This window comes from Pongo pygmaeus, chromosome 12, assembly GCF_028885625.2.
Source record: "Pongo pygmaeus isolate AG05252 chromosome 12, NHGRI_mPonPyg2-v2.0_pri, whole genome shotgun sequence".
Taxonomy (NCBI): Eukaryota; Metazoa; Chordata; class Mammalia; order Primates; family Hominidae; genus Pongo; species Pongo pygmaeus.
The window spans coordinates 27,134,725-27,159,371 of record NC_072385.2 but is presented as its reverse complement, the minus strand read 5'-3'; the positions used below and the strand labels follow the sequence as shown (position 1 = coordinate 27,159,371).

The following is a 24,647-nucleotide window of genomic DNA, read 5'->3' as shown; positions in this document are numbered from 1 at the left end:
CTGGTGGCTGCCCCACTGGGCTCTGTGCCCGGACTGACCCCAGGAAGAAGGGCAGATTGTTGTACGAAGGGCTGTCACACTCTTCGTCTACTCGACTGACTGGTTAAGCACAAAGCGAGAACTCCTGCTGACGCTCATGCAGTACACCCGCAGCCCCTGCCTCAGCGTTCAAAACTTCATGGGATGCGCTGCAAATGTAAGGAAGAGCTGGGCCTAACCATGAAAAATGAAAGTGAATACTAAGGCAGACCACCTGAAACAGCCAAGGGGAAGAAGGAGGTTCTTGGAGGAACGTCCACCTTGGGAGGTGGCCCCACTGGGGCAGCTCAGGCAGCTTTGGGAAGAGCAGCATGCCATCCCCGCTTCTGTTCAGGGCTCCTGCAACTGCTTGCACTCTACTGAAAGCTGATGTCCCAGGCTCTGGGGATCCTCTTCCTTCACTGTCTGCGGCTATTCATTAAACATCCTGTGCGCGCTGCTTCAAAGCAGAAGGTCAGATGAAGCCAGCTCACGCAGGCTGCCTGGTCAGATGGAGGAATGGACAAAGCCTGCCTAAAATGGCTCACGAAACCAGCCCTGACAATGACGTAGAGTTCCTTGCCTGGCAGACCAGAATCAATCCGAAAAGACAGTGCTGCCCATTGTTGGCAGGATGTGAGGAAACAGGCATATGCTTCCCTGCTCATGAGGTGCGGTCAGTAGTCCCTCTGGAGGCCAATTTGGCAAAATCAAGCAAATGACTTTAAAATGTGCACACCCTTCAAAAAACTAGATCGTTTTCTGGGGAACTAGATGGCAAAGATTCATTGACAAGGATGTTTGCCGTAGCAATGTCATGATAGTGAAGAACTGGAAACTGCCTCAGTGCCCCACCATCAATTCAGTTCTGCCCGTGCTACAGAGTATTATACAGTACCTAAAAATGATGTTACAGGAAAATGGGAAAGTTAATGAAATAACGCCGAATGGAAAAAAGGCTTTGAAGCCATATGTAAAGCATGATGCCAGTTCTGTTTAGGGGAAAAGAAAGGTCATCTTTGGGTGTGAGGTTAATAGGAGTGTTTTTGGTTGCCTTGGGCTTGTTTCCCCCTTTCTTTTTTTCTTTTTCTTTTTTTTTTCCCCACTCTGTCGCCCAGGCTGGAGTGCAATGGCACAGTCTCGGCTCACTGCAACCTCCACCTCCCGGGTTTAAGCAATTCTCCTGCCTCAGCCTCCCGAGTGCCTGGGACTACAGGTGCGTGCCACCACACCCAGCTAATTTTTGAATTTTTAGTAGAGACGAGGTTTCTCCATGTTGGGCAGGCTGGTCTTGAACTCCTGACCTTGTGATCCGCCTGCCTCGCCCTCCCAAAGTGCTGGGATTATAGGCGTGAGCCACCGTGCCTATCCTCTTGTTTCCCCTTTTTAAAGACCCTGTCAGCCTCCGAGCTCCTGCTCTTACCCCCACAGCCAGTTCTCGCCAATTAGCCAGAATCACTTCTATTTAATAAGTTCTTAAAATTTTGTTGGCTGGGTGCGGTGGCTCACACCTGTAATCCCAGCACTTTGGGAGGCCGAGGTGGGTGGATAACTTGAGGTCAGGAGTTCAAGACCAGCCTGGCCAACATGGTGAAACCCCGTCTCTACTAAAAATACAAAAAAAAAAAAAAAAAAAAAAAAAGCTGGGTATGGTGGCATGCACCTGTAATCCCAGCTATTCAGGAGGCTGAGACAGGAGAATCGTTTGAACCCGGGAGGGAGAGGTTGCAGTGAGCCGAGATTGTGCCATTGCACTCCAGCCTAGGAGGCAGAGTGAGACTTAGTCTCAAAAAAAAAAAAAAAAAAAAAAAAATTTGGTTATAGATAATTTCAAGACATATACAAACGTTAAGAGGCTAGTTAAATGGACTCCATGTACCCATTTTCCATCTCAGCAGACACAGCCGTGGAGACTCCTCCTTCCCTCACCCACTGCCCCCCACCCCTGCCCCACATCATTGTGAATCAGAGCAAATGATTAGACTTATTTTATTCAGTAGGTGTCTCTGAAAAGATAAGGTCTTGGTGGTTCGTTTGTTGTTTTTGACAGAATCTCTTTCGCCAAGGCAGGAGTGCAGTGGCGCCATCCAGGCTCACTGCAGCTTCAACCTCCTGGGCTTAAGTGATCCTCCTGCCTCAGCCTCCCGAGTAGCTGGGACTACAGGCATGCACCATCCCACCCTGCTAACTTCTTTAAGTTTTTGTAGAGACGGGATCTCTCTATGTTCCCCAGCCTGGTCTTAGACCCCTGGGCTCAAGTGATCCTCCCACCTTGGCCTCCCAAAGTGCTGAGATCACAGGCATGAGCCACGGTGCCCAGCCCTTGGTGGGTATTTTAAAACATAATTACAACATTATGATGACACCTAAAACACTGAACCATAGAAGAGCTGTCATAAGCAATTGAGTCACTTCCCTGCTCCAGAATCTTCCGAGACTTTGCATCATCTTGGAAGGAAGCCTGGAGTCTTTAAAGTGGCCACTAAGGCCCCTTTGCGGTGTGGCCCTGCCCTCTGCTCTTCTTCTCCCTGTCCCTGGGGTGCACTGGGCACTCGTGTCTTGATGCCCACCCTCCCTCATGCCCACACGTTGGTAGGAGACTCCCACCTTCTCATCATGGTGGTCTCTGCCCACATGTCACTGCCTCAGAGAGGCTTTACCTGATCCTTTTTTCCAAATGAGCTGCCACCTCAGGGCTCTGCACAACCTCCCTTTCCTTCATTTTTCTCCACTGACTACCAGGACCAGAAGTGAACTGTGACCGGCCCTCCCCATGAGTGTGAGCTCCCTGGGCGGGAGGGCTCCCTCCATCTCCCCCATGTCTGCATCCTCAGCACCCAGAACAGAGCATGGACTAGAGTATCACGGGTGCTGAGTAAATATTTGGTGAATAAGTAAAAGCCAACAATGTTTGGCTCTCCTGATCTCTTCCTGTGATGGAAATACATTGAGGTTTGCAGGGGGTGTGGGTTTCCTTCCTGTGTTGAGGAGGCGTCTTCCTTGCACCCTCTTCTGCACAGAAGCCGGGAGTCAGGCACTCCTTTGTTCCACCTCTGGGAGCAAGACCCAGGCCTAATCACTTGGATGCTCCTGAGGAAAGGACTCAGGGACGGCAGTCCTCACAGGCTCTTCTGGGCAGGGACCCTGCTGCTCCATGCTCCTTGGCCAGGTTCTCCATCTTCCTGTGAATTCTGGAGCACCCCAGGATCCTCTCGGTGTTCTTATGTCTGGAGCAGCCAGCCAAGCAGGTTCCGTGTGGCCACCAAGGAGGAACTGACTGATGGAGTGGAAGTACAGACAGCCTAGGGAGAGAGCAGCCTCATGCTCGTCAGGTCCTTGCACACTGGGGATAAGAGCTGGGACAGGCACAGTTGCACAGTGGCTTTCCTCGAAGCCCTCCTCGTTTCCCTCCCATTTCGTTCACTTCCTCACTGCGGGGCCAGAGGGCCCCACCTTTCCTTCTCCGCTTGCCACTGCCCGGCCTTGGGTCAGCTCCTGGACCCCTTCTCCACTGTGGACTCCCTGCCTGCCTGTTCTCAGACCTGAAACTGCACGGCCAAACAGTGATGCCACATGCATGTCCCTTGTCCCCACCTTGGCTCTTGACCCCTTCAGGCTGCCCGGAGCCACAGCAAGTTCCTGGCCAGCCTCCTGGGGACCTCAGCAGACTCCATGCTTCCTGTTGCTGAAGCCTCTGCACTCCCAGCAAACAGCCACCCCCACTAGACAAATGCAGTGCTCTCAGTTCTCACCTCCCTGCTGCCCACTGCACCCTTAATTCTGGATCCTGGCAGTCCTGCCTCTCCCAAAGCCTTCTGCAGTCATCCCTTATGCTTGTACCATTTTCTTTTTGTTCACTAGCTGTCTTTGCAGCAAATAAATGCATTCCTGTGTCTCCTACCTTAAAACAGCCATTCTACCTCCACCCACATCTCCCTGGAGCTCCTGCTGCAGCTCCAAGCTTCCTCCCCCAGTTCTCTCACTCATGGCTGAATCCTGCCCACCCTCGGGCAGGTTGGATTCTTCAGAGCTCAGTGTGTCAGAGAGAGCTCTCACTGTGGGTGGGTGAGGCCAGAACGTCTGCAAGGAGGCAGTCAAGGCCCAGTCAACCTGGAGATTTCAGAAGGGCACCAAATCTGGAGGAAGGAACAAGAAGCAAGGTGAAGCTCCCGTCCGGAGCCTGGGCTAGAGCTGGGAGGCAGACAGCAGCGGGAAGGTGGGCGGCGGTCAGGCCATGATCGCCAGGAAGGGGACATGACTGGAGAGGACGTGGCTCCCTCTCAGGGGTGGGATGTCTGAAGGACCTAAAGGGCCAGGAGCTGAGGAGACACTTTCTGTGGCACCAGGCACTCCAGCCAAGCTGCTCCATCACCAGGGACCTCTCGGGCCCTTCCTGATGAGCAGCCAGCACTTCCTTCCCTGGGCTTCCCAGGGCCCTCCTGGCTTCCTCAGCTGCCCTCAGGGATATCCCTCCCCCACCAGCCCTTGAGTCTTGGTGGGCCTCAGGATTCCACCCCAGCCCCTCTTGTGGCACAGGCCCATGAAGTCGGGGGTGCTGGGTGCCCCCCACTTGCCCCGATCCAGGACTGGGGCACTCTTTCCACTGCTGGGGGTGGCAGAGGAGTCACCTCTGCCAAAGGTGGTCACCTTACCAGGGCTGGGCCCCTTCCTTGGCAGCAGCCCAGTTCTGAGGCACGAAGATCTTTTCCATTGCCTTAGTTGAGGATGTCTCTGAAGGACCCTGCTAGCTGCGGAGTCCTTGTGGGGTCAGCTGAGGCCTTCGCTGTGGCTGTGTGGCAGCCTGGTTTCCTTTGTCTCTCCTTGCATAAATTCCCTGCATCCTCTCTCCCTACATAAATTCCCTGCTTGCTAATATCCATTTCAGAGCCTACTTTCTGGGGAAGCCAGCCTGAGACACCATCTCATCCACATCCAAGGCCTCAACTCCAGGCACATGCTAGCAGCTCCCAAATGAATACCTGTGGCCAGACTTTGCTGCTGAGCACCGATCTGTGTGGCGCATGTCTGGGATTCAGCATGTGGGAAACAGGAGTCACCTTCCCAGGAGGACTCCTTCCCTGTCTTCCATAGCTCCATGAGTGGCACCAGCGCCTGCCCACTGCCCAGGCCTGGAGTCCTATGGACAGATTCGGTGCCCTGGAGCCCCCAGTCTCCCACAGTGCTCATTCCTCCTCACCCTCCCTATCGCTGCCTTGGTGCAGCTCTTCCTGCAACCCCCTTGGATTTCCGCCAGAGCATCCCACCATCTCTTTCCAGGCTTTCTCCACCAGCTCCACCTTGTGCTGTCCCGGAGTGTGACCTTCCTTCAGATGCTCATGTGTTCACGTTGCTGATGTGCATAAAATCTTTCAGACTTTCCCCCTCAGGGTGAAATGCCACAGTGCAGTGTGGGGTTGGAGGGCCTTAGTGCCCCCTTTCCCAGGCTCACATGCCACCCTGCCCCCTGCAAGCTTCCACGCTTTTGCCGCATCCTGGAACTTGGCAGCCACCCCAACTCAAGATGATCATTTGCCTCCAGGTTTTTCCGTATCTGTCTCCTCCTGGAGTGGCCTCTTCCCATTCTCCTCCTCTGCCTGGTTCACGTCTCTTCAGCCTCAAGACGAGACTTGGGCCAAGGCCTCTCCTCTTCGAGCAGCCCTTGTTGCAGGCCCATCAGGCTGTCCCCCTCACTGACGTGGGCCGTGAGTATCAGAGGGACAGGTGCTGTGGCCGTACTCCCTGAGTCCACAGAGCCTGGCACGGCGGGGGGACTCACTCAGCACACTCGTGCTTTGTCTGCTTCTGGAGGGTAGATTTCAAAGAAGCATAAAGAGGTAGAACTTTAAAAAAAAAAAAAAAAAAAAAAGATTCTAGGGCCAGGCACGGTGGCTCACACCTGTAATCCCAGCACTTTGGGAGGCTGAGGCAGGTGGATCACTTGAAGTCAAGAGTTCAAGACTAGCCTGGCCGACATGGTGAATCCCCGGATCTACTAAAAATACAAAAATTAGCCGGGCGTGGTGGTGTGCACCTGTAGTCCCAGCTACTCAGGAGGCTGAGGTTGTTACAGTGAGCCAAGATCACGCCACTGCACTCCAGCCTGGGCGACAGAGCAAGACTCTGTCTCAAAAAAAAAAAAAAAAAGATTCTAAGAAGAGAGATGTCTCAGGTGGGCTGGGAGATCTTGCACTGAAACTTTGAATATGGATTACAAAGGAGCCCAGTGAGGAAAAGAAGGGAAGCATTAAAGGCGCAGAGGCTTCCCTCAGAGCTTGTTCGTGGTCTCAGGTTTGGAAAGAAGGGCACCAAAGTAAGGTAGCCGGACAAATGGTGTGGACCAGTGGGAGTATTGTTGGGAAATGCCGAAGGCCATAAAAGGAGTTTCTGTGTAGTTACTTTTGAAGCAAGGAGTGCGGTTTGGGGCTGACAGTAAAATGTTAGCCCTGATGCAGAGAGAACAACACTACACAATTGGTATTTTGCTTTTGTCATCTTTGTCAAGGAGAACAGTTGTTCATTTGGAATCAAATATTGGTCGTCGAAGGGGGTTAAAGCCTAAGAGAGTGTGGGAGGCTGCATGACCGACCTCACTGTGCAGAGGAGGCTGTCTCCCCAGTGGGATGACGTCTCACTGCTGCTGGGAGACATGAAGTTGGGGCCCTGGCTCCATGGGGACTTTTGGAGGCGGAGGGCTTCCAGGAGATGGGGGCAACGGTGCTTGATGTGCTCCTCCAGGTCATTCTCTAGGGGATTCCGGCTTGGGAGCACATACATAGAAAAGGAAGCACTGCTTTCTAGGAGTCCTAACAAGAAATCATACCAGGCAAGCCTCACTTTTCCACAGGTCAACCAGAATTGTACTTCAGAGAGGACTGTGCAGTGCCTGTATGTAGGTTTCCTGGGCATTTGGTAGAGGCTGTCACCATAGGCTGGGTTCGGCATGAAGGAATGCAGGTCGAACGATGATAGAATGAAGTGGGCTCATTATCAAAAGGCGCTGCTGGCCATCAGAGTGTGCCCAGAGGGCAGGCCCTGTCACCACCCCGAGTTCTGTCTCCACTCACAGGTTGGCCAGGGCAGGCCCAGTGTTTTGGATGAGGCTATTAATGGAACAATGGTCAGATTCACAGATGACATGAATACAACTGACAGCAGACTGAAGATCCCAGAAGATCTCAACAGACTGTAATGATGGACTGAGTTGAAAAGAGAGGCCCAGCTGCACAATTAAGAACAGGATCTGGGAAATGGGATTTGACAGCAAGACGTGTGAAAAAAAAGACTTTGGGCTCAATCTGTTAACTGCGTTGTGTTGTGGGGCTGCCAAGAAAATGAGCATCAGCCTCAACTCTGAGTGTCTCACTTGAAAGGGAACATTGACAACCCCCAGGGCCGTCAGAGGACCCAAACCAAAATGGCAAAAAAAGATACAAAAAGATGGGAATGGGGGGGCTGTGGCGCCTGCAGGAAGGGGCAGCCACGGGAATGTGGCAACTTCTTCCAAGCTTAGAGGACCTAGGTTGGCAGAGAGCTCCCTCCTGGAGGCCCCAGAGGATGGGATCCAGAAGCTTTGAGTGGAAGTCCCAGAAGGGCAGGTTTTGGCAAAATGTGGGAACAATTTCCTTTGGTTAGTCCGGTAAATGAACTGGGGCTGTCTTGGCAGATACTGCACTTCCTTTGCTGAAGTGAACACTTATTGGGGGTGTGGCAAAGAGAATTAAAATGGATAACTATGCAGAAGCTAGATTAGGTGACTTCAGGGTGTTTTCTTTTTTCTCTTTTTTTTTTTTTTTTTGAGACAGTCTTGATCTGTTGCTCAGGCTGGAGGGCAGTGGCGCGATGTCAGCTCACTGCAACCTCTGCCTCCCAGGTTCAAGCGATTCTCCTGCCTCAGCCTCCTGAGTAGCAGGCATTACAGGCACCTGTCACCACACCCGGCTAATTTTTGTATTTTTAGTAGAGACGGAGTTTCACCATGTTGGCCAGGCTGGTCTCGAACTGACCTCAGGTGATCCACCCACCTTGGCCTCCCAAAGTGCTGGGGTTACAGGTGTAAGCCACTGCACCCAGCCGACTTCACGGTGTTTTCTAAGCCTGAGGTTCTGTGATTTTTATCATCATAGAAAGAGGGAGATGAGAATGGAAGTTGGTATGATTGTCCATGTGTACGTTTTGGTTTACTTACAATATGTATGAATGGAAAGACACATATCATAGGTGGAAACTTCGTGCCTTTTGCAAAAGAGATCATCCATGTACCACTTGACCATGGGACAGAATGTCTGCCGCTCCCCGGAAGCCCCGTAGGGCCCCTGCCAGGCGTTCCCTCCTGCAGAGGTAATCACTTTCACTGCTTCCATCACATAGATTCATTTTACCTGTTTTGTTGGTTGACTGGTTTTTGAGAGATGGGGTCTCCCTATGTTGCCCAGGATGGCCTTGAACTCCTGGCCTCAAATGAGCCCTCCTGCCTCAGTTTCCCAAAGTGCTGGGATTACAGGTGTGAGCCACCGTGCCTAGCCCAATTTTGCCTGTTTTTAAACATTTATATAAGTGGGACCATGCAGAGCATTCTCCCTTGGGTCTGGCTTCCTTGGCTCAACACTTGGTTTGTGGGACCTCTCCACGTCAATGTGCGTGGTTATATATAGACGGGTTTCTCATGTTGCCCGGTGGTGGTCCACTCGTCTGGGTCTGTGGCTGACTGTGTCCCGCCGTCTACTCCCTTCCACACTGTGTGTGCTCAGACCGGTCTGTGGATGACCAGGCAGTCTGGTGGCTGTGGGCTCGCAGACCCCCAGGAGGGACAACCAGCTTCTAAGCCCACCCCCTGGTTCTTCCCACCTGGCAAGCGCGCAATGAAGAGTCCAGGGAAGGAGTGCCGAGCAGGTGGCTGACGGGCAGCCTGATGGACAAGAGGCCCGGGGTGCGAGCCAGGCGGACGCCCTGAGGCAGTATGTCAGGCAGCATTGCCACGGTGGAACAGGCCACTGCCGTTGCTTCCTGAGCTGCCCTGGAGACTGGAAAACGCAGCTCATGCCTTTGGCCAGGTGCCTGACAGCCTTTTAGGGCAGTTCAGTCTTGGCAGGGCCCAGTTCCCCTCCCAGGGAGCGAAGACAAGGGGCTCCAGAGGGGCTGTGCTGGCCTATGTCACCACCCAACATCCCAGCAGCCCACGTGGTTGGTGCCTTTGCCTTCCTGGGTGCCCCTTGCGGAGGCTGGGAAGCAGAGCGCTAGCATTCCACTTCTGACCCTGCTGCGGGTTTGGAAAAGTCATTTGCGAATGTCTCAGTGCCTTCGACTCCTCTGAGTGCTAATCCAGTGTCCTGGTCTTGTGGAGGCCCGTGGTGGGTGGAGGGGGACAGGGCGGAGGCAGAAGCTGGCCTGGCCTAGCCTGGCCTGGCTGGTGCACGCCAGGACTAGAGCCTGTTGCCTTATATGACAGTGGCTGGGATGGCCCCTTGGCTTCTGCCTCCTCCTCTGAACCTGGTTGGAGTTCCGGGGAGGCCTTGCCAGGTGGGGTCAGCCCTCTTCTGTGGGAGGGAGAGCCCACAGCCAGCCTCGGCCAGCCCCTCTGCTTGTGCCCCGCACAGTTTGGGTGGTGTTGGGGTGAGGCTTTTCTTTTTCTTCTCCAAGGAATAAGTTCTCAGTCTGTAAAATAAAAAAGTGGTCTCGCCCCGCCCCCCGCCCTCCCCTTGCTGTGTCCCAGTGGGAACTGAGAATGCAGGATGGGGTTTAAAAGGTGGGGAGGGCCATCAGGACGAAAGGCAGTGGGCAGGCGGGGACAGCGAGGGGGCTCGCCACTCACATGTGGGTTTCTTTCATCCATTCGCCCTCTTGGTGCTTTTTCTGGTGCTTTTCTTCATTTCTGGATAACAGCCCCATCCTGACCCACCCTGCCCACCTCTTCCCTTCTGGAACCACCCCTAGCACTGCTTTGCTGGCCTGCTCCCCTCACCCCCGGGCTGGGCAGGCCCTCCTCACCCACTGCGAGTAAACGAGTAAACGAGTAAACGAGCTCCCGCGCAGGCCTCGAGTTTTGGATTAATGAAGCCCAGATGCAGACTTCTGACTGGCTTTGAGTTCACTGTGGAGCAGCTCAGAGGGGCCATTGACCTCCCACTGTGTTCCCGGCCCAGCTGCTGCTGGGGCTCCCGAACAGCTGGAAAGCTGGCCCTGTCTGACAGGGAGGCGAAGGCCTGTGCGTGGGGGAGAAACTGAAGCTTGGGGCTCTGGGTGTGGGGCCACGGGGTGGCCTGCACCCACGGGGGTTTGTTGCAGGGGCCATAGAGAGGGGATGAGGGGCTTCTGTTCGTTATTCCATGGTTCAGTCCGGGTGGGCGCTGCCTTTCTTCAGTGCTCAGTGTGGGGGAAGTGGGAAGTGTTGAGTGAGTACACAGTGGTGCTGTGCAGGAGGGGGTTGAGGCTAAAGGGGCCCAGGATCAGGGTAGCCCCACGATGGTTCACATCAGGTCTCCACAGTCAGGCATGGAGGGGAATGGTTGGTCCCTCTCAGGGTTGCTAGACACGATGCACATATCACATGGGATAAACTTATGCTAGAAAAATTATTTTTGGTCAGGCTTGGTGATACACGCCTGTGATCCCAGCTACTTGGGAGGCTGAGGCAGGAGAATCGCTTGAACCCAGGAGGCTGAGGTTGCCGTGAGCCGATATCGCACCATTGCATGCCAGTCTGGGCAACAAGAGTGAAACTCCGTCTCAAAAAAAAAAAAAATAAATATATATATATATATATATATGTATATTTTTGTGTATATATATTTTGTATGTTTAGTAGAGACGAGTTTTCTCCATGTGGGTCAGGCTGGTCTTGAACTCCCAACCTCGGGTGATCCGCCCACCTCGGCTTCCCGAAGTGCTGGGATTACAGGCGTGAGCCACCGCACCCGGCTTAACTGGGCATTTTATATTTTAATCTGCTAAATCTAGCAATCCTATCTCCCTTCCAGCTGAACTTTTTTTTCTTTTTCTTTTTCTTTTTTTTTTGAAATGGAGTTTCTCTCTGTCGCCTAGGCTTGAGTACAGTGGTGTGATCTCTGCTCACTGCAACCTCTGCCTCCCAGGTTCAATCAATTCCCTGCCTCAGCCTCCCGAGTAGTTAGGATTACGGGTGCGTGCCACCACGCCCAGCTAATTTTTGTATTTTTAGTAGAGACGGGGTTTCAGCATGTTGGCCAAGCTGGTCTTGAACTCCTGACCTCAAATGATCCACCCGCTTTGGCCTCCCAAAGTGTTGGGATTACAGGCGTGAGCCACCGTGCCTGGCCTGAATTTTTTTCTTAATTGTTTTATTGAACTACAATATACAAATATTAGAGCAAAGACAGTTAAGTGTATGGCTCAGTGCATTTTCACAAGTCCAATGCACGTGAAGCCAGCACCCAGGTCAAGAAATGAAACATGATCAGAACCTGCCCCCCACCCCCACCCCAGGGTCACGAGTATCCAGACTTCCAACAGCTGAAGTTTGCCATTTGCATTTTTTTTAAGAGTTGGGGTCGCCTGTAATCCCAGCACTTTGGGAGGCTGAGGTGGGTAGATCATGAGGTCAGGAGTTCAAGACCAGCCTGGCCAAGATGGTGAAACCTGTCTCTACTGAAAATACAAAAATTAGCTGGGCGTAATGGCAGGCGCCTGTAATCCCAGCTACTTGGGAGGCTGAGGCTTAAACCCGGGCATAAAAGAGTTGGGGTCTTGCTGTGTTGCCCAATGTAGCCACAAACTCCTAGGCTCAAGGAGTCCTTCCACCTCAACATCCTGAGTAGCAGGGACTGCAGGCGTGGAGCACTGTAGCTGGCATGCCCATGTTTGTACCTCATATAAATGAGACCCTGTTGGCTGGGCACAATGGCTCATGCCTGTAATTCCAGCACTTTGGGAGGCCAGGGCGGTTGGATCACCTGAGGTCAGGAGTTTGAGACCAGCCTGGCTGACATGGTGAAACCCCGTCTCTACTAAAAATACAAAAAAAAAAAAAAAAAAAGAAAAAGCCAGGCATGGTGGCGTGTGCGTGACTGTAGTCCCAGCTACTTGGGAGACTGAAGTAGGAGAAATGCTTGAACCCGGGAGGCAGAGGTTGCAGTGAGCCGAGATCATGCCATTGCACTCCAGCCTGGGTGACAGAGCGAGAATCTGTCTCAAAAAAACAACAAAACAAAAAATGAGACCATGCAGATACATTTTTTGTGGCTGGCTGCTTCCCTACCACACTGGAGGTCGTTCATGTTGTTGGAGGTACTTGTGGTTCATTCATAATCACAACACCCCCCTGTAGGACTGAGCTGTGTGGATACAGCCTGATCTGTCTGTCCACTGTTGCTGTTGCTGCTGCTGCTGTTGCAAACCTTCTAGTGCCTCTCCTTTTTTTGCAACTTTGTACCTAGGAGTAGGATTGCTGGGCATGGGGTGGGCATCTACACATCTTTAGTAGATCTTGCCAGTTTTGGGCAGTGGTGCACCCATTAATATCCTGTCAGCTGTGTGTGAGTGCCCATAACCCTGCGCCCCCACCAGCACCTGGCATGGCCCCAGCTCGTGTTGGCTCTTCTGGGGTGTGGTGCTGCTGCTGCTTGTTCTGCTTTTTGAAAAATCCAAGAGTCTGCTGCTTTGTCGAGTCCTCTGACTTTCTTGACTCTTTCCTAAGAAAATCTGAAAGCGCCCCGGGGTTTTAGACCCTAGATTAGTGCCTCTGTAATCCCAGCCTCTCTGGAGCTTTGAGGAAGCCATTCCTGCCTCAGTTCCCCTTCACCCAGGGAGCCTCTCTGCATGCAAGGCTAGGGTGAGAGTTCCAGGGGCCAGGGGTTCCAGGCACAGCTGTCTCTGGGCATTCGCAGGGCTCTGTTTCAGCCTCTTTGCCTCCCTGTGGCTTCCTCTTCCTGATTCTCCCTCCAGGAGGCAGGATGGCCACCAGTGGCTATAGTGGCGGCCCTCCTGGAAAGGCCTGCATGCCTGTACTTTGCTGATAGTTCAGCCACAGCCCGAGGCCACCTCTCAGTGACTGGGTCAGATGCCTGTCCTGGTAGCCTGGCAGGAGATAGATTTCCCAAAGGAAAGCCCAGTGGATACTGGGTGAAAAGAAAACCATGAAGTTTGGCCTCCGCAGGCCAAGTCAGTCACCCAGCCTCCCCCACCGTGTAGGGTTGGAGCCACAAAGGAAAGAAGAGGCAGAGGCGTATTGAAAAGCGGTTCAGCCGGGCGCGGTGGCTCACGCCTGTAATCCCAGCTCTTTGGGAGGCTGAGGCGGGCGGATCACAAGGTCAGGAGATCGAGACTATCCTGGCTAATATGGTGAAACCCTGTCTCTACTAAAAATACAAAAAATTAGCCGGGCATGGTGGCAGGCGCCTGTAGTCCCAGCTACTCGGGAGGCTGAGGCAGGAGAATGGTGTGAACCTGGGAGGCGGAGCTTGCAGTGAGCTGAGATTGTGCCACTGCACTCCAGCCTGGGCGACAGAGCAAGATCCTGCCTCTATGGATCCATGGATATGTATCGGCAGAGGGGATAAAAAACTAAGAAAAGCCCTGCTCTGTGGGCCTCTGAAATTAACAGGGACTTGAGTTTTTGTGTGGATTTATTATTTAATTTTCTGATCATGAGAGTTTCATTCCTCCTAGAATACATAATGCTGTAAGCCAGTGAAGAAAGCCCTTTGCTGGGGTACCCCAGGTGGAGGGTGGCTCCCCCAAAGTCCCCTCTCCATGGGTATCCTGCCCCCTGCTCGGGCTCCCCGACTTCCAGCACACCCCCTCTCAGGCTGTCGCTTCTTCTCCCCCAGGCGGCTTCGAAGCCAGCTCAGCCTTGTGGTCATTGCTCGAATGCTGGGCCAGCAGGAGACGCTACCTCTCTGGCAAGAGAAGACCCAGGTGAGTGTTTGCTTCAGGCCTGGGCAGGAAGGCCACGGCCTGTGAGCTCTGGAGGCTTTCCCCAAAGGCCAGGAACATCAGGCCCCAGAGTTAAAGCTGGCTCTGAACTCTCATGTTCTTTCATCAAGAATTACCGCTTGCGTGCCAGCCATGTGCTAGGCGCTGAGGACAGAGCAGTGAGCTGAGAGCCTGTCTTTTTAAAAAATTGTAGTTACTGGGCGCAGTGGCTCACGCCTGTAATCCCAGCACTTTGGGAGGCTGAGGCGGGCAGATCACGAGGTCAGGAGATCAAGACCATCCTGGCTAACACGGTGAAACTCATCTCCACTAAAAATACACAAAATTAGCCAGGTGTGGTGGCAGGCGCCTGTAGTCCCAGCTACTCGGGAGGCTGAGGCAGGAGAGTGGCATGAACCTGGGAGGTGGAGCTTGCAGTGAGCCGAGGTCGCGCCACTGCACTCCAGCCTGAGTGACGGAGCAAGACTCCATCTCAAAAAAAAAAAAAAAATTGTAGTAAAGGCTGGGTGTGGTGGCTCACACCTATAATCCCAGTATTTTGGGAGGCTGAGGCAGGCGGGATCGCCTGAGATCAGGAGTTTGAGACCAGCCTGGCCAATGTGGTGAAACCCTTGTCTCTACTAAAAATACAAAAACTAGCTGGGCATAGTGGCGGGCATCTGTAATCTCAGCTACTTGGGAGGCTGAGGCAGAGAATTTTTTGAACCCGGGAGGCAGAGGTTGCAGTGAGCATTTAATTCAAATAAATGAATTAAATTCATTTATTTAATTTTTTTGTAATCATCTTAACCATTCTTAAGCGTAGTGTTTCAGCCATTTCTAAGTGTGCAATTCAGGGGCCTTAAGTGCATTCACACAGTTGTGTAGCCATCACCACCATCCATCTCCATGACTCTTTCATCTTCCCAAACTGAAACTCCACACTCATGAAACACAACCCCCCAACAATGCCCACAGCCCGTTTTTTTGTTATTTTTATAGTAAAGCATAAAAACAAATACTATATGTAAAGATGAAAACAAATACTATTAAATTAAAACTACTCCCTCTGGTGTCCCCTCAGTCCCCAGGGTTAGGTATTGTTGGGGCAGCAAGGGCATTAAGAGTTCGGCCTTCTGAGCTGGGCATGGTGGCTCAGGCCTGTAATCCCAGCACTTTGGGAGGCCGAGACGGGCGGATCAGTTGAGGTCAGGAGTTCGAGACCAGCCTGACCAACATGGTGAAACCCCATCTCTACTAAAAATACAAAAAATTAGCCGGGCATGCTGGCAGGTGCCTGTAATCCCAGCTACTCGGGAGATTGAGACAGGATAATAGCTTGAACCTGGGAGGCGGAGGTTGCAGTGAGCCAAGATTGCGCCACTGCACTCCAGCCTGGGCAACAGGGCAAGACTCTAAAAAAAAAAAAAAAAAAAAAACAGTTCAGCCTTCCTGTCCTGTTCCTCTTCTCTCCAAAAACCTCTGACTGCAGCCTCCTGGCAGCTCAGAGGACATCACTTCACGGGGTGATGAAGGGGTCACTGGCAGCCCAAGGATGGATGGAAGGGAGGTTGAGCGCGCCCGCACCTCCCCAGTAATCTTCCTGGAATCCTGGGAGAACAGCTGCTGGGTACAACTGACCCTTCCAGCTCAGCTACGCTAGGGGTGCTCTGGCTAGAGGCTGTGCATCTCTAGCCACTGAGGCAGCATAACCCCTTGCCCAGAGGGCTGAGACAGTGTTCCAGCACATCCCTGGGTAACGTGGACCATATGGCTGAGTCCCAGGTGCTGTGACTGCAAGGAGGGAGTTCAGAGAGGTGACCGGTGGGGTTGGGTTGTCTGAGCGGCTTCGGCCTGGCTTTTGCCCCGGATGCCTCCTTTGCTTTGAATGCTTCCCCCAGGCCTTAGTAGAACTGGAGCTTCTTGTCATTCCCACTCCAGCCAAAATGTCACCTCTGCAAGGGACCTTCCTGACTACCCAATCCAGAGTGCCCCAGCACTGGCTGTCATCTTGTCCTGAGTCACTCCTGGTGGCCACCCCCTGGTCTTTTCCTATTTGCTCAGCATCTGTGTTTTCCACCCCCTACCCCCAAGCAGAACATAAGCCCCTGAAGAACAGGGAACACGTTTCTGGCCCCTGCCGCCCCTCGGCACCTGGCAGTGCCTGGCACACCCTGGGAAGGCAGTGCATGCTTGTGGAAGGGACAGGCACCCAGGTGGGTCGTCGGGGTGCATGGGGAGAACGTGCCGCAGCTGAGACCTTGGAAGGGGCAGTGAGGAGGTGACCGGTGCTAAGGTTACTTCATAGATGGTCTCTGTGAGGAAGGAAGAACAGAGGGACCCAGCGGTGTTGCTGGGAACAGCCAGCAGTTAGAGGCAGGGGGAGCACAAGATGGGGTGCCTGGGAGGGCTCTGGGACGCAGGCTGACGGACAGGCCCAGCGCAGAGTGGAGGCCAGAGGGGGCACGACACAGGTGGCCAGAGAGAGAGAGTTAGAGCCAGTTCAAGGCTTGGCGTTTTGCTTCGTTTTGTTTTTTCTTGGCCAGCAGCTGTGCATAGAGTGAGGAGAGCTTGGTGGGGCTGCCTTCCTGGTGGAGGTCAGAGTGGCAGAGGGGAAGTGTCATGGAGGAAGGGCTGGGTCGTTGGGCCCAGGAGTTGGAGGCTACAGCGAGTTATAATCACACCACTGCACTGCAGCCTGGGCAACAGAGTCAGACACCTTCTCTTAAAAAAAAAAAAAAAAAAAGAGTGGGGAATGGGGGCGCGGGAGGCAGTGGCTCATGCCTGTAATCTCAGCACTTTGAGAGGCTGAAGTGGGAAAATCATTTGAGCCCAGGAGTTCTTTACAAAAAGTGAAATAATTGGCTGGACATGGTGGCATGTGCCTCTAGTTCCAGCTACTTGGGGTGGGGATGCTGAGGTGGGAAGATGGCTTAAGCTCTGGAGGTCAAGGCTGCAGTGAGCCATGACAGCTCCACTGCACTCCAGCCTGGGCGACAGAGCAAGACCCGTTTTTTTTTTTTTTTTTTTTTTTTTTAAAGTACATGGAGTGGCGCTGCCTCCCCTTGAGAGATCCTGGCGTGGCAGGTCTCCCAGGCTCCCCAGGGGCCAGGGTCTTGCAGCCTGTCAGGGCCAAGCCAGGTCCAGCCCACTTGCTGCGTGCCCACCATGCACCCATGTGTTTGTTAGACACTAGCTGAGCAACCTGAGTGCCAGGCTCTGTGCCAGGTACTGGCACTGGGGAGACAGCACCAGATGACCTCAGAAGAGAGGGGTGAGCAAGTCGGCCACGGCCACAGTGACTAACTCTGTCCAGGCACAGTGCAGCAGCTGCTAGAGAAGATGCCCTGAGCCAGGTCTTGGAGGCTGAGTCAGTGCTTGTACTGCAAAAAGGAGAAAGGGAGTGAGAGATTCATGGCGACTGGAGGGATAGGAAGGACCAGCAGGGGCCTGCCCATGGCCTTCCTGGAGCTCCTTCCCCATCTCCACTGCAAGCTCAGGGCTGCTCACAGCCTCCTCCCAGGTCTTCAGGCTGCCAGGCACTCCCCTTTCCAGTCTGGCCTGTCAGACCTTCCTGAAACACTCCTTCAAAGGGCCACCTCGTCCCCACAGCCGCCCACTCAGCCCACATGCCCCTTTCCCAACGTCTCCTCCACGGGGCTTGCCAGTGCCGCATGTTGTTTTCGGGCCTCCTCACAGGCCCAGCCTGCCCTCTGCACACAGCTCTGGCTGTGTCTGGGCCTCTTCTTCCTTTCCACCTGTCACCCACGACCCGCAATAGTGGCAGCTCCCATGTACACACCACAGCTGTGTCCTGGCTGCTGTCCTCAGTGCTCGCCCCTCCTAGCAGCCCAAGGCCCTCAGACTTACTGTCATCCATATTTTACAGATAAAGGAACTTTGCAGGGTCACCCAACAGGGAAGTGGTACAGCTGGGATTATTTTATTTTTGAGTCAGGGTCTCACTTTCCCAGGCTGGAGTGCAGTGGTGTGATCAGGACTCACTGCAGCCTCAACCTCCCTGGCTCAGGTGATCCTCCCACCTCAACCTCCCTGGCTCAGGTGATCCTCCCACCTCAGCCTCGCGAGTAGCTGGGACTATGGGCGTGTACCACCACACCTGGCTAATTTTTGTATTTTTTTAGCGGCAGGGTTTCACCATGTTGACAAGGGTGGTCACAAGCTCCTGGGCTCAAGTGATCCTCTTGCCTCAGCCTCCCAAAGTGCTGAGATTACAGGCATGAGCCACTGTACCCCGCCTAGAGCTGGGATTAAAGTCCTGCCCTTGACAACTGCAGGGCACCGCCTTAGCCTGTCCAGTTCTCTCCTTGCCTCTGGACATCCTGGACCACACCCGCCACTTCATGGTGAAGTGCCCTGCTGGGTCCTTGGGCTTTAGTCCCGGTTCCCAGACAGGAGGACAAGGGCCGTCCCTCCCTTCCCTCATCAGTGCACAAGTGCTGGAGAAATCCTATCGATCGATTCACTGTAAAAGGGGGCACAGGGGTTGAGAATTGACTGGTGTAGGAGCAGAGGACCTGAGGCTGGATCTGGTCACAGCAATTTGCAGGGCACTGCTGGGCAGGAGTCCCTGATGGCCAAGTTGCTGGGCTCTGTATCTCCCGCAAGCTGCAGCAGAGGCCCCATGGAGCAGGAGCAGAAGCACACGTTGGAGAACTGAACTTGAAGGACAGGACTTACAGCATTGAGGTCACACAGGCAAGTGGAGGCTCAGTTAGCCAGAGCCTCAAGGCTATGGTGAGAGTTTTGACTTCTGTGCAGAAGTGGGGAGCCCCTGCAAGGATTTGGGCAGAGAAGAAACAAAATCTGATTTATACAATGTTTAAAAATTACTCTGGCTGCTGTGTTGAGAAGAGACTACTGGGAGTGGAGAGGAAGGAGATGATTGCAGTAATCCTGGCAAGAGATGGCAGTGGTTTGGCCTGGGAAAATAGCAGTGTGGGCGGTGAGAAGTGGTCAGGTTGTAGGTGCATTTCCCAAGTACAGACAGTGGGATGTGCGATGCAAGAGAACAGAGGCAAGGACTCCAGGTCTGTGCAACAGGCGGGATGGAGACGCCCTTTGCCTACCCTAGGCAAGACGCAGCTGGAGCAGGTCTGGGGAGGAAATCAGGAGTTTGCTTCTTATCCTGGGGCACTTCATGCAACACAGTAAACCTCTTGTCAAAGTGTGTCTTCCAGTTTGGGGTTTGGAAAACGTGGGCGTCAAGTGGCTCAAATCGGGGATAAAGGTTTGCATCTACTCAGAAAACGTTAGCTGCAGTCTTGACTGTTCATTTATTCATTCAATCATTTGTTCATTTGACAGATACTTACTAGACATGTACCATGTGCCAGGCACGGTGCTAGGTTCTGGGGACTTTGCAGTGAAAAAACTGCCCTCAGAGAGTTTACATTCCAGGGAGGGGAGAGGGGAATAGGTGATAAAAAGCAAGTAAATTGCAAAGGGGCCAAGCACTGTGGCTCACTCCTGTAATCCCAGCGCTTTGGGAGGCCAAGGTGGGTGGATCACTTGAGGTCAGGAGTTCGAGACCAGCCTGGCCAACCTGGTGAAACCCTGTCTCTACTAAAAATACAAAAATTAGCTGGACGTGGTGGTGGCCGCCTGTAATCCCAGCTACTCGGGAGACTGAGGCAGGAGAATTGCTTGAGCCCGGGAGGTGGAGATTGCAGAGAGCAGAGATTGTGCCACTGCACTCCAGCCTGGGGGACAGAGCAAGACTCTGTTTAGATACATAGATAGGCAGACAGATGGGAACTTGGGCAGGTGGGCCTCACTGAGAAGGTGGGCGTGGAGCAACGGCTGGAAGGAAGAGAGAGGCAGGTGCTGTCTAGTCAGAAGGCCCAGGCAGGGCACCAGCTCCAGGAAGCAGCAGGCAGGTCGTTGGGTCTTTGCAGACACTTAAGATCTTGGCTTGCTGTCCTAGGTGAGGAGGAAGCCAGGATTTGCACCCAGGAGCAACATGCTGTGTGGCCAGTTGTTTCTCTGGAAATCAGCCTCCACTACCTCTTTCCTGCCTCTGAGAAGGCTGGTGGAGGCCTGTCTTCCTGAGGGATCATTGCTTCTCGCCCTAGATGTCTGCCCTAAGCGGCTGTTTGCAGAGCCAGCTGCCAGCAGTGATGTTGGTGTAGGGAGAGTTCTGGTCTGGCCCATCCCCGCTGGTTCCCGCAAGGCCCAAACAAGCCCTTATCCTGGAGAGGAGTTTATGTGTGGGGGAGAGGCTGGCTGGAGCATCCAGAGATGGAAACAAAAGGGAATAAACAATCAGAAGGCACAACGGCACAGGCACATCGCAGGGGCAGCAGCTTGCTGCACTGAGCACAGCCAAGCTGTTTTCATGAGTGAGAGGAAAAACACAAGAGCAAGCACCACAAGAGTGCTGTCCTGTGCGCCCCTGCCCAGCCCCACCCAGGCCTCCCATAGCAGGGAGGGTCCTGGCTGGGCGAGGCCTGCCCGAAGGCCACGCTGGGGGTGTGGGCTGCAGAGCCTGACCCTGTGCTTGCACAGCTGTGAGCCCTGAGTGGGCAGAACTGTTCTGGAAACTATCTTGACTTGTGAAGCCTGAGCAAGGCGGCACAGCCATGGTTTGGGTGAAGCCCCAGATGGTGCCTCTCTTCGCCCAGAACCTTCCTCTCCCCTCCCAAAAGGATCAGACACTAGGCTGAGAAGCCCTGGCTGCCTTCCAGAAGCTGAGGCCCTGGGCCTGACTCCTAGCCCCGAGCCCAGCTGCTCTTGTGGGCTGTCTCAGCCCATAACCGGCTGATGTGCTGAGCAGGTGGTAGGTGAGTCACCAGAGGAAGCCAGGTGTGCCAGCCAGGCTAGGCTCAAGAGGGGGGCTGGGCTGCGGGGCTCAAGCCCCTAGCCCATGGCTACCCTGCTTCTGTGCCATCTAAAGAGGTGGTGCTTCTGTGAACTACCCTGGCTCTGCTCCCGCTTACTCCCCGCCCTGCCCCCAGGGCTGCTGTGGCCTCACAGAGGCCAAGGGCTGGGAGCCTGCCTGCCTCTGCCCCGGCCAAGAGTTAGCTTCAGGGCAGCTGGGCAGTCCTTGCTGGGGCTGGGCCCAGGCTACCCGAATCAAGTGCATGCACTGGGCCAGAAGGAGCAGCTAACTGTAGACACCTGGACTTACGCAGGTCATGTTCTCTCCAGAGGGGTTCAGAGAGGTTGGGCAGTTTATTAAAAAACTAAATGGGGGCTGGGGCCGCTAATAGCTTAGGTGCCATAGTCAACCAAATGCAATGTGTGGGCCTTGTGGTGAATCTCCCTTCAAACAGACCAACTGTTGGAGGACATTTTAGAGACAGAGAAAACTGAACACAGGTGTTGGATGATGATAAGGAAGTCTCGGTGATTCTGTTAGGAAAGAAATGGTATTATGATTAGATTGGGGGAAAATTCTTATCTTTTCTGTAGAAGCTCTTTATGGGTAAAACGTTACAATGTATTTGCTTCAAAATCCCCTGGAAGGAAAAGAGCAGGAAGCGGAGTGGAAGGCAGGGGCTGAAGACACAGGTCAGGCGGAATGAAGATGATGGTGGTCATTGCTCATGGTGATGGACTGTTGGGGACTTAGTCCATGGTCTCTCTTCATGGTGTTCTAAACCTCCACAGAGAAGAGTTAAACCAAAAGAGAGGGATGCAAGGGCGGGTGGGCCCACAGATGCACAGCGGCAGTGCAGGGTGGGTGGGGATGCGTGTGGGTGAGTGTGGGTGGGGGTCTATGGGGGGGATGACTGGGTGGGTGTGGGTGGGGGTCTGTGTGGGGGGATGAGTGGGTGGGGGTGTGTGTAGGGGGTCTGTGTATGTGGATGAGTGGGTGTGTGTGTGGGGGTGGGGATCTGTGGGTAGGGATGGGTGTGGGTGTGGGGTCTGTGGGGGGGTGAGTGGGTGTGTATGTAGGTCTGTGTATGTGGGTGAGTGGGTAGGTGGATGGGGGTGGGGGTGTGTGGGGGTCTGGGGGTATGAGTGGATATGTGTGGGGGGGTCTGTGTGTATGTGGATGGGTGGGTGAGTGGGTGGGTGTGGATGTGGGGTCTGTGGAGGGGGTGAGTAGGTGTGGATGTGGGTCTGTGTATACGTGGGTGAATGGGTGGGGGGTGGGAGGCCTGGGTATGTGTGGGTATGGGGAGGATGAGTGGGTGGGTGTCAGGTCTGTGGGGGGTGAGTGTGTGTGGGTCTGTGTGTGTGTGGGTGGGGCATGGGGGAGCTGGGTATGTTTGGGTACCCCTCCTCTCCTGGGAAGTATGTGTGATCCATTTTACAGATGAGAACACTCAGGATCTGAGAGGCCACAGTTCATAAGGTAGAGGTGGGTCTGGGTCTCAGAAGCCAGTGCTCTAACCCACTGCTACCAGCTGAGGTGTCCAGGCCGATTCCCCGGAGCACCCCGAGCTCTCGGCCACCACCCTCTGAGTGACAGCCTCCCTTCTCCTCCCCAGCTGTCCTCGCTCAGCCGGCTCCTGGGCCTCATGAGGCCATCATCTCTCAGGCAATACCTGGGCTCTGTGCCCTTGCCACCCTGCCAGGAGCAACAGCCAAAGGCTAGTGCCGAGCTAGACCACAAGGTAAGTGAGCACCCAGCACCCGCCTGCCTCCACCACGGTGCCACCGCCACCACAGGTAGCAGGGAAAGGCAGGGCTGTCCACATTGCATGGCCTGCGGGTCCTTCCAGAACCCCAGGGCCATGCCAGGGCAGAGACCAACAGGCTGCCTCCCTGTGTTGAGCAGAGGTGCTCAGGATCTCACCTGTAATTAGTGCTGTTACCCGTGCCGCAGGCGCTGGGGACACCCTGTGCGCAGGCGTAGGGGCTGAATGTCCGCCTGTCCCTGCTTGTGTGCCTTTTGTTGATCTGGGGTTGTCAGTTAGTCTTACAGCATGGTTTAGGGAGGATGCAGGAGCTGGATGCCAGGGAGGGGATGGGAGCACATCAGGATAAGCGCAGGGTTGTCTAGACGTGCAGGGCATCCCTTCTGTAGGGAGAGCTGGGCCCAGCCTCCCTGTTCATTTTCACTATGGTTGTCACTGAGGCTGAGTCCTTGGCCTGTCCCCAGTTCTTCCTAATTGACTTTCCAGACATTGCCCAGCTTTCCTGAAAGCCAAGCTCTGGTGGGAGTCAGGAGCAACAAGGTGCCCCAGGGCCTGCAGGTTGTGGAGTTTGGTGGAACAGTGAGGCCTATGAGTCCCTGGGTGAATGTCAGAGCAGGGATGTGGTGGGTGTGAGGGCTGCAGAGTGGGCATCCCGGGCCCAGCTTCCCGGGGAGCAGGGCTTAAACCTCGATGCACTCTGCTGCCCCTGGGGACTCGGGGATGAAGAATGGAGATAGGGATCGTCATAATTGGGGAAGATGGTAATTCCAGAAACTCACTCGGAGGCTGGATGTTGATACAGAAGTCCAACCTTTGGGCATCACTCTGCAAATCAGATAAATGAATTAATTACTTAATGAACACAAATGAACCATTAAAGAGATATGCTAATCCCCAGGTGCACGATCCTCTTCTGAAACATGTGGGGAAGGTTGTCTTTCAGTTGTGCCTAATATTAGTGCGTTTATGAGGCTGCTGCCTCCTAGGAGAGTGTGAGCTGTCTGCATGCCCCTTCTCTTGTGCCAAGTATTTCCCCAGAAACTGGAGCTGGTTATGGGCTGGTTATGGGGCCTCTAGAGAGGAGGTGGGGGTCAGCCCTGGGGTAGTCTGTCTGAACAGAACTCAAGGAGGCCTGGGCAGGGGGGCAAGGAACAAGAAGGCGAGTGGCGAGAGAGAGGAAAGAGGGCCACGTCTGGTCTGGCTGAGCGGAGATTGTGGCCTGCAGGCACCTTGGGGGCCAGTTCTGGGCCTCACCTAGCAGAAGGGTGGTTCCTGCCTGGCTCACTGTGGTTCAGAGGCTATCCAGGCGGCAGAAGACATCCTTTCAACAGCTGGGGAAGAGGGACAGTGAGCAGGCTGAGGATGCCTTTTCTTTGGAGGACTATTCTCACACACCTAAAGGAGGTTTGAAAGCCTCTCCCTGGCTGGCTGCCATATTGGAAATAACCTGTTTGGCCTGAAAACATGGAGGCACTGTGCAGCTCGGCAGATCCCCAAAGGGGTAGGGTGCACTGGTCCAGGGCAGTGGAGGGGCAGGCAAGGCCCAGGCAGCTCTCAGAAGCCTTCACTGCAGCCCGAGACCACCTTAGACCACCTCTGCTGCGCTCCCCTACACCTCTGCCTCTGAGTGAGGGAGCCCCGGGCAGAGGAGGGTGCACAGGCACAGAAGTGTGAAACAGGCCCCTGGGCTGGGTTCTGTCCCCTGGGCTGGGCGCTGTTTTGACTGGGAGGGGCCAGGTGGGGCAGGCGACTGGGCTCCACTCCCACCCCAGCCAGCTGACTCCTCATTAGGCCTCAGCATGTTTCATCTTCAAAGAGGTTAGATGGGCCACTCACCAGCCAAAAACAACAGCGGCGGCATCCACCCTGTTTTATAAGGAGTGGTGGTCTGAGCCGTGGCTGAGCCTTTCATCCCCAGAGCTCAAAGTCTTTGCCTTTTCGTTTCCCTTCAGTGTCATGGGGAAACTGAGGCCAGAGTAAGGTTGACCTGAGGCGGCCCAGCCTGGAGGAAATGCCTACTTTCCCAGCATTGGGGCTGCTGAGCTGAGCCTTTGCCTTTTGACGCCTGCCCATCCCCCAGGCCCTCTCACTCCTGTCTGGGAGATTTCCTGCCCTGTGCGGCTGGGTCACAGCCCT

General features: G+C 54.2%; 1 protein-coding gene across 5 annotated transcripts in view; it reads left to right on the top strand.

Annotated features, from left to right (window-relative positions):
- Positions 1–24,647, top strand: part of FAM178B (family with sequence similarity 178 member B) — a 106,189-nt gene that overhangs the window by 66,044 nt on the left and 15,498 nt on the right. For 3 of the 5 annotated variants that reach the window (XM_054475916.1, XM_054475915.1, XM_054475917.1), the window contains 2 exons: positions 13,818–13,905; positions 22,362–22,487. In XM_054475916.1, the coding sequence (XP_054331891.1) occupies positions 13,818–13,905; positions 22,362–22,487 (214 nt within the window). Of the gene's footprint in view, positions 1–13,817; positions 13,906–18,462; positions 18,622–19,582; positions 20,706–22,361; positions 22,488–24,647 lie in introns of those variants that run through there. The other 2 variants (XM_054475914.1, XM_063648475.1) reach the window with 2 other exon arrangements.